Source organism: Protomyctophum parallelum, assembly GCF_964188405.1.
Source record: "Protomyctophum parallelum genome assembly, chromosome: 22".
Classification (NCBI taxonomy): Eukaryota; Metazoa; Chordata; class Actinopteri; order Myctophiformes; family Myctophidae; genus Protomyctophum; species Protomyctophum parallelum.
In genome coordinates this window covers 33,898,409-33,908,473 of record NC_139714.1, presented here as the reverse complement: position 1 = coordinate 33,908,473, position 10,065 = coordinate 33,898,409, and the positions used below count along the sequence as shown (strand labels likewise).

Below are 10,065 nucleotides of genomic sequence, written 5' to 3'. Positions count from 1 at the left end.
CCCAGTCCCCTTTCTTTCATTCATTCATTCATTCATTCATTCATTCATTCATTCAACAGTAATTAATTCTGCTCCTTTAAATCAGCTGTCATCCTACGGCAAGTCCCTTCACTCTCATTCGCTACAAGTTATCTCACTCACGCCCACATTCCCTTAGTGACTTGCACTTTTAAAGACCCTTTTAATTTAGAATGAACTTACCTTTTATAGAATTGAAGTACTTTTGTTGGGTGTTTTAATTGTGGTGTATATTTATTTATTTATGTATTGTCTTTTCTTGGATGTATGCATTGACCCGAGCAAAACATATTTCCCTTGCTGATAATAAAGAGGTATCTCATCTAATAGCTGTCTCTCTGTGGTTCCAGGCTGACAGACAGGCGGACAGACAGACAGGTGGACAGACAGACAGACAGGCGGACAGACAGACAGGATGCGTGAATACAAGCTGGTAGTTTTAGGATCCGGAGGGGTCGGCAAATCTGCACTGGTAAGTGAAAGTATTCATTTGATTTTACATTAAAGGAGTAGTTCACCCAAAAGATTATTATTACTATAATTGTTTTCTATCAATTACACACCCCACAAACCTAAAGCCACTGTAGTCCACTTGCCAGAATATGTTTTTTGAGTGTGTTTTGTGCAAAACTAATACTCCGAATGGATTCAGCATCATGAAAACCCCCTAGGTTTACATGTCACATTATACTCGATAAACTCGTTTATCGCCGAAATCGCCTTTTGATGCCTGTTTTCCAAAGGCCCCGGGCACCGAGATCGCCTTTGGACGCCTCTTTTAATATCATTTGATTACGATGATCAATTGTGTGCTGTACGCGCTCGAGATTCTAGAACGCTAATATCTCGGATTCTTCTTTTTAGACCAAAAACAAGCTTGATTTTCACTCATTTCTCTAAACGATATGATCCTAGCTTACAAAAAGTATGTTTTGGGTCGATTAAATTACATTTGCCTTCTTGACTCGCAGTTTCCGGCCAAATCTCTCGCCCATAGAGTTATATGGATGGTGCTCTGAGCCACCACTAGATGGGGCTGTTGGTGGTCAATGAGTTAAATAAATGTTCCTTTATATAGGTTGTTAATGGTATGGTCACATATTATGCCAATTTTGAAAATTGCTCAACATGTGCAAGTTAGCATCCGGAGGTTTCTAAATGCTGCGGATCCATAATCAACATTTCTAACATAAAACGTTGGGGTACTCACATTGGGCTCTATGGGCTGGCAAGTATAGACTAATAATTTTATGACAGGCGGAAAGATGGTTAAGATGCTGGAGACTCAAATTGCAGGCCGGTCATCAAATTGTTGTCTCAGGAATATATGACAAACTGTGTAATTGATAGAAAATAGTTAATTTGTTTGGGTGAACTACTCATTTAAGTCGTTACACACAATCTCTCATCGTGTGATCAACACAGATCTGTTTGGTTTTTCATATTTCATCCTGATTGGCTACGATTGACATCTACAGTTTGTACGACTGGCCCGTTTAGAACTGAATGAATGCAGCGTCTGATTGCACATTCCCACTAGGACTAGGCTGAGGATGAAATGCCACTTGACATTTTTCAAATCAGCCTTGTGGTGGCGCTATAAGAGGTGCTACTGTATAAGAGAGCACGCGCACACACACACACACACACACACACACACACACACACACACACACACACACACACACACACACACACACACACAGTGGTAGTAGGTCATTGTATTGTATTCACACACTCAGAATAGAAAGACATTTATTGTTGTCATAGACTAAATCTAGTGGGTGTGCGCTCGCACGTCCATGCATGTATGGGTCCACTGAGGCTGACTAATCTCTCTTTCACTCTGCCCCAATTTCTGTTTTCCACATACTTTTTTAAATGATGACAATGATGATGAAGATACTTTAACCCATTCTGACCTGAGATCAGATTCATACGAGGTTTCCGCCGGACACACACTGGTCTGATGAACCCATTCTGACCTGAGATCAGATTCTAAAAATGTCAGTCGCTCTTCGATTTTTCAAAAATAGCAGACCTACAAGCTCGTATCGCGCCACTCGGTGGCGCGATATGAGCTTGTAGATCTGCTATTTTTAAATAGCTAAAGCATAACGTGATGCTGACACCAAAATGGGTGCCCGTTCAGAATGGGTTAATATCGCAATCACATAATAGTTCTATAAAAACATTACAAATCTTTAGTAACATAAGCTTGAGGTGGTTCCAGGAGGTCCCCAGCAACATTCGTTAATATAGCCTCCCTATATATACATTTATTAAAATCTACAATATTGTGAGCTTGTAGATCTGCTATTCTTAACAAAATCTTGCATGGGGGTCCCTGGCACACAATATGTGCGCTAAGAAGATCAAACCTTCTCGCTTGGGGGAGAAATACAATTTCGATCTTCGATCCATGTCTAATAGAAGACCAGGGCTACTAAATATAACCACTGCATTCTTTATTTTTAAGCAATGAGCCAAAAGGGGTCGTGGTTTACCATGGATTTTACAAACGGCTAAGAAGCGTAGTAAGAACACAACACACCGGTGAACCGGCAGTTCTTCGCATTTGCTTTTTTCTGAAATGGTCACCAAATATGGCAACATGAAAGTAATAGACACACAGCCAAAGTACAACAGTTTTTAACATCCATTTAAATTTGACTACAAGAATAATTTACTGGAACATGCCGAGTGGTCACCACATGCATCTAGTTTGATTTGTAAAACCTTGCACAGACCGATATGATCATATGACACATACACAGGATGAAAAGAGTACTCCACTCATCTGCTGTTAACATGTCATATTATGAAAAACTAGAGAACGGTAATACATCCATGCAATGGCACGGTTAATATATAGGACTTTGGCGCAGCCATCCTAGCTAGGGGTGTGTTTATCGAGTATATCACCATGGGCCAATCAGAATCTAGGATTGGGACGATCCAATTGTATATATACCGTACCATAATTACTCCAATTGGAGTATATGTACCATATACTCCAATTGTCTTCTACACACAGATTGGTCACTCAAAATGCAGAAAATAATGTTACATAGTGTAAGTTTTCATTGTGTGTTTGTGTGTGTGTGTGTGTGTGTGTGTGTGTGTGTGTGTGTGTGTGTGTGTGTGTGTAGACAGTTCAGTTTGTTCAGGGTATATTTGTGGAGAAGTACGATCCAACAATAGAAGACTCCTATAGGAAGGTAAAGACATGACTTTTATTTCTGTTGGTTTCTACTGGATTTATTGATTTCTACTGGTTTAAATTTCTACTTTTTCTACTGGTTTTAATGGATCTTTTTTTTTTCTTTTTGCGCGTCTACAGCAAGTAGAGGTGGATGGACAGCAATGTATGTTGGAGATTCTAGATACAGCTGGAACGGTAAGGTCTGTCTGTCTGTCTGTCTGTCTGTCTGTCTGTCTGTCTGTCTGTCTGTCTGTCTGTCTGTCTGTCTGTCTGTCTGTCTGTCTGTCTGTCTGTCTGTCTGTCTGTCTGTCTGTCTGTCTGTCTGTCTAACCGTGTGTGTGTGTGTGTGTGTGTGTGTGTGTGCGCAGGAACAATTCACAGCGATGAGAGATCTGTACATGAAGAACGGTCAGGGGTTTGCTCTGGTGTTCAGCATCACAGCGCAGTCGACCTTCAACGACCTCCAGGACCTCCGAGAACAGATACTCCGAGTGAAAGATACAGATGATGTACACACACACACACACACACACACACACACACACACACACACACACACACACACACTGGGTCAGAGGGACACTAAAACCAAACATCTTCAGCTCTGAACCACTCTGCTAGATGTGCATGTAACACATCCACAGCATGGTATTTTTGATTTGTCCTTCACATGCACACACGCACACACACACACACACACACACACACACACACACACACACACACACACACACACACACACAATAGTGTATATAGTATACACACATGTACATGGGTATACGGGCACATATACTGAGTGTGTACACACACTTCCTTGTACATTCTACGATGCTGTGTACACGGTTCATTTGAGCCTCTATGTCCTCCCACACGCATGCTCGGTACAATTATATCACTCTGAGACATGTAAAATTGAAACCAAATGGCCACGTGAGAGTGAATGGGATGTGTGTGATTGTGAGACTGAGCCCTGACGTGTGTGTGTGTGTGTGTGTGTGTGTGTGTGTAGGTTCCTATGATCCTGGTGGGTAACAAGTGTGACTTGGAGAGTGAGCGCGTGGTGGGAAAGGAGCAGGGACAAGGCCTCGCCAGGCAGTGGAACTCCTGCGCCTTCCTGGAAACCTCTGCCAAGAGTAAAATCAACGTTAATGAGGTACACACTATGACCACGCCACAACGCAGATCAATGTTTTACTATAGGCATAATATACACATCATAAAAACATGTACATATATATATATATATATACTGTGTGTGTGTGTGTGTGTGTGTGTGTGTAGATCTTCTATGACCTGGTTCGGCAGATCAACAGAAAGACTCCGGCTCCAGGAAAACCTCGTAAAAAGTCCAACTGTCACCTGCTCTGAAGACAGGTAACCCGTGACCTTTGAACCTTTGAAGTGTAACACAGGTGGCTGAGAATATTATTCGCGAAAGCTCCATTAGGTAGTTTCCAGGAAAGGGAATAGAGCGTCACAGTCCCGCCCCCTACCAGGGCCCAGGAAATGATTCTCCGTTCATTTTCCTCATAGACATTTCAAAAAGTATTTATTTAAAGACGTTTACGCCGCGGGACAAAGCCAACTCTTGTCGTGACAAATCATGACAACAAACACAATTTTTTGGGCCGAACTAAGAATTAGAAAGAAGACAAAAACGGCAGGTTACAACACTTTTTTTGTTGTTTTTCTTCTTTGTAATTATTTGTTTGGTCCAAAATATTGTGTTTGTTGTCATGAGTTGTCACGACTCGAGTTGGCTTTGTCCGCGGCGTAACCGTCTTTAAATAAATACCTTTTGAAATGTCTATGAGGAACAATGCATTGGGAATCATTTCCTGGGCCTGGCGTCGTCATGAAAGGGGGTGGGGCTGCGACGCTCTATAGGAATGGAGATAGACCGAAGAGCACGGAAAGCGGGATAGAGACGGGCCGGTGATCACAATGTTCCTACTGGAGTAAAAATAAATACATACATGCGGTCAGATAGGATTGTCATATTATTTGACCCCTAATCCTAACTCTGACCCGTGATCGGGTTCCTTAGCCTTAAAGATGTGCCGTGATTTCAGTATCTTTTCCATTTCTTCATGTGTTTATGAGGTGACAGTACTTCATTAGAGCCCTTGGTGTGGTTGTTATGTCATGTGTTTATGAGGTGACAGTACTTCATTAGAGCCCTTGGTGTGGTTGTTATGTCATGTGTTTATGAGGTGACAGTACTTCATTAGAGCCCTTGGTGTGGTTGTTATGTCATGTGTTTATGAGGTGACAGTACTTCATTAGAGCCCTTGGTGTGGTTGTTATGTCATGTGTTTATGAGGTGACAGTACTTCATTAGAGCCCTTGGTGTGGTTGTTATGTCATGTGTTTATGAGGTGACAGTACTTCATTAGAGCCCTTGGTATGGTTGTTATGTCATGTGTTTATGAGGTGACAGTACTTCATTAGAGCCCTTGGTGTGGTTGTTATGTCATGTGTTTATGAGGTGACAGTACTTCATTAGAGCCCTTGGTGTGGTTGTTATGTCATGTGTTTATGAGGTGACAGTACTTCATTAGAGCCCTTGGTGTGGTTGTTATGTCATGTGTTTATGAGGTGACAGTACTTCATTAGAGCCCTTGGTGTGGTTGTTATGTCATGTGTTTATGAGGTGACAGTACTTCATTAGAGCCCTTGGTGTGGTTGTTATGTCATGTGTTTATGAGGTGACAGTACTTCATTAGAGCCCTTTGGTGTGGTTGTTATGTCATGTGTTTATGAGGTGACAGTACTTCATTAGAGCCCTTGGTGTGGTTGTTATGTCATGTGTTTATGAGGTGACAGTACTTCATTAGAGCCCTTTGGTGTGGTTGTTATGTCATGTGTTTATGAGGTGACAGCACTTCATTAGAGCCCTTGGTGTGGTTGTTATGTCATGTGTTTATGAGGTGACAGTACTTCATTAGAGCCCTTGGTGTGGTTGTTATGTCATGTGTTTATGAGGTGACAGTACTTCATTAGAGCCCTTGGTGTGGTTGTTATGTCATGTGTTTATGAGGTGACAGTACTTCATTAGAGCCCTTGGTGTGGTTGTTATGTCATGTGTTTATGAGGTGACAGCACTTCATTAGAGCCCTTGGTGTGGTTGTTATGTCATGTGTTTATGAGGTGACAGTACTTCATTAGAGCCCTTGGTGTGGTTGTTATGTCATGTGTTTATGAGGTGACAGTACTTCATTAGAGCCCTTGGTATGGTTGTTATGTCATGTGTTTATGAGGTGACAGTACTTCATTAGAGCCCTTGGTGTGGTTGTTATGTCATGTGTTTATGAGGTGACAGTACTTCATTAGAGCCCTTGGTGTGGTTGTTATGTCATGTGTTTATGAGGTGACAGCACTTCATTAGAGCCCTTGGTGTGGTTGTTATGTCATGTGTTTATGAGGTGACAGTACTTCATTAGAGCCCTTGGTGTGGTTGTTATGTCATGTGTTTATGAGGTGACAGTACTTCATTAGAGCCCTTGGTGTGGTTGTTATGTCATGTGTTTATGAGGTGACAGTACTTCATTAGAGCCCTTGGTGTGGTTGTTATGTCATGTGTTTATGAGGTGACAGTACTTCATTAGAGCCCTTGGTGTGGTTGTTATGTCATGTGTTTATGAGGTGACAGTACTTCATTAGAGCCCTTGGTGTGGTTGTTATGTGCAATGATGTCTTCCCTTTGTATATAGGACATTTTGAACGTGCCATTTTGAACGTGCCAATGAAAAAAACAGTGATATAGTGACATCACAATATCTGTCCGTCTCTCCAGGTGTGATTTGGCTCAGTCTAGCTCACCTGACTGAAATCAACCAACCAGGACCTGTCCCAGCTGGCCACGCCCCTTTAGCACACAAACAACCAATTAACAACCACCAACACGACTAACAGCCCGTCGCCACGACAACCATGATGACACGCCTCCCGCTTGACCCCGTGTCATTGCCAACCCAACCCGCCGCTGCCCGGGATGCCTACTCTGAATATTTGTGGCTGAACTCCATGTTTGTGGTTGAAGGTTCGAGGTCGCCCAAAGAGCCTGCCCAGTAAACTACATTTCCCATCATGCTCTCTACTAGCCCGTCTGGTGGTGGGGGAGGGGCTTCTTTCTTCAATTTGTTAATATTTCTTTCTTTCTTTCTTTCTTTCTTTCTTTCTTTCTTTCTTTCTTTCTTTCTTTCTTTCTTTCTTTCTTTCTTTCTTTCTTTCTTTCTTGTTGTGTTTCATTCTAAATATTTGATTTGAACAGCACACACACACACACACACACACACACACACACACACACACACACACACACACACACACACACACACACACACACACACACACACACACACACACACACACACACACACACACACACACACACACACACACACACACACACACACGTATTAGAGTATTTGTGACTGAGCACAACATTTTAGGACAGCAATTTCTTTTGCCAAGTTCAACCTTAATACAAAAGCCGAAAATAGTCCTCACAATGTCCATTCCTCAGATCTCAAGTGTACACACACACACACACACACACACACACACACACACACACACACACACACACACACACACACACACACACACACACACGTATTAGAGTTTTTGTGACTGAGCACAACATTTTAGGACAGCAATTTCTTTTGCCAAGTTCAACCCTAATACAAAAGCCGAAAATAGTCCTCACAATGTCCATTTCTCAGATCTCAAGTGTACACACACACACACACACACACACACACACACACACACACACACACACACACACACACACACACACACACACACACACACACACACACACACACACACACACACACGCCATTCAGCCATGTTGACTCCTGCTCCTTGGCTGTTGCTAAGTAACCCACTGATCTTGAGAATGTTATCGCCGCTACCACCGCGCTGGTGTTGTGAACGACATTGTTACATATTTACAGCCAACAAAGGGATCTAACAACATGCTGGCCCATAGTACAACCTGTCCAGTACAAGCCACAGTCTGCTGTTGGTCACTGGTAGCTGCATAACCCTGTATGTTTGTCTCTGGTACAACCTGTGGATTTTTTTCTAATGGTGATGATTATGACTATTATTGTTATAATTCTAATGTGTACAAAGTTTAATGTTCTTTTCGTTTGGGGGGGGGGGCGGGGGCGGGGGGGGGGGGGGGTGTTTACCTGCTGGTGTTTCACAGAACATGGAGTCGCCTGCCTTTTTACTTCCTGTCCACACAGGAAGCAACTAAACTACCGATAGTATACAGTATGGTGGTTTAGAATCCTAAAGTGCTAATTGAACTGTGAGAGTGTACAACTGTCGTAGTTACAGACCCTCATGGGTCCATTTGGCTTAGTTTTTACCCTCTCAGAGTTACATTCACGTATCTCAATTCACACAAACATGACCTTTACTCACCCTGTGATGTCTTGAATACAAGGCCAATTTCCGCTTGCATAACATTTCTTTACGGTGAAATACCTGATTAATTGAAGTAAAAATTGGGGCCAAGATTAATCCATTCTGACCGGGCACCCATTTTGGTGTCAGCATCATGTTATGCTTTAGCTATTGAAAAATAGCAGATCTACAAGCTCATATCGCGCCACCGAGTGGCGCGATACGAGCTTGTAGGTCTGCTATTTTTGAAAAATCGAAGAGCGACTGACATTTCTAGAATCTGATCTCAGGTCAGAATGGGTTCATCAGCCCAGTGTGTGTCCGGCGGAAACCTCGTATGAATCTGATCTCAGGTCAGAATGGGCAAACAACCGCAAAACTATATAGAAAATCTGTTCACGGGCTCCAAAACAACGTCGATTCTCCTCGTATTCAAGACATCACAGGGCGATGTCATTTTTGGGGGTGAAGCTCTTCTTTAACACTCAGCGTTTTACAGTGAAACAACAGGAAACAACTGGGTGGATACAGGATAGAGGCTCAAACGTGTTATAGTCAAATGTCGTCGCTGTCGGGTGGAAGCCTCATTATGTCAAATGCAGGTTTCTTTCTTTCTTTGATTCAAATTAAGAAAATATCAGATCTAATAATATATGATATCTGCTATTTTTGCTACTTTTGTGTGACATTGTACTATGACTATGACAAAGTAGGACATACATTTATGGAGAAAGAAAAGTTAAAATGTGGAGATAAGAGGCTTTCTGCCTGACGGCGACGATGTGAAAGCGTTTGTGAGGAGGTTGTCACAGTGCTAACAGACATGGCACAGACAGTGAACCTGTAGAATAAACTGTTAACTTTGTTATTATTTCTAATGGAATGGGATGGCCGGTGTTTGTATCAGGCTAGCTGCCATGTATGTACCCCTCCCTGTACAAGACTTATGTTGTTAAAATGCATCAAAAGATATTCCAAATTTGTCCTTTTTTTTTACCCCAAGAGTTTTTGAAAAGGCAGATCTACGTCATTTCAAATAGCCAAAGTACAAAACAGTGTTAAAGTGGGTCAATTGATTTCGATGCAATATTAACGCATGTTTCTTGGGCTTCCCTGGAACCGATTCAAGGACCAGAACCACTGGTCTAGGACCAGAACCACTGGTCTAGACATTCCTGGTGGCTGTGGACAGACAGTAGAAAAAGGTGACTCCAGCTGGTCTGACTGCTAATATGTTGCCCTCACATCACTCCTAGGGTTTTGTTATTATCCCATTCTGACCTGAGATCAGATTCATACGAGGTTTCCACTGGACACACACTGGTCTGATGAACCCATTCTGACCTGAGATCAGATTCTAAAAATGTCAGTCGTTCTTCGATTTTTCAAAAAATAGCAGATCTACAAGCTCGTATCGC

The 10,065-nt window shown here is 42.3% G+C and overlaps 1 protein-coding gene across 1 annotated transcript in view; it reads left to right on the top strand.

Annotated features, from left to right (window-relative positions):
* The window catches only part of LOC310853512 (ras-related protein Rap-1b), a 15,543-nt gene extending 7,154 nt beyond the window's left edge, over positions 1-8,389 (top strand). Inside the window, exons 2-8 of the mRNA XM_083757886.1 lie at positions 369-490; positions 3,171-3,239; positions 3,362-3,418; positions 3,592-3,732; positions 4,233-4,376; positions 4,505-4,597; positions 7,020-8,389. Of these exons, the coding sequence (XP_083614012.1) occupies positions 434-490; positions 3,171-3,239; positions 3,362-3,418; positions 3,592-3,732; positions 4,233-4,376; positions 4,505-4,591 (555 nt within the window). The 5' untranslated portion in view covers positions 369-433 and the 3' untranslated portion in view covers positions 4,592-4,597; positions 7,020-8,389. The remainder of the gene's footprint in view (positions 1-368; positions 491-3,170; positions 3,240-3,361; positions 3,419-3,591; positions 3,733-4,232; positions 4,377-4,504; positions 4,598-7,019) is intronic.
* Positions 8,390-10,065: the final 1,676 nt, after the last annotated feature.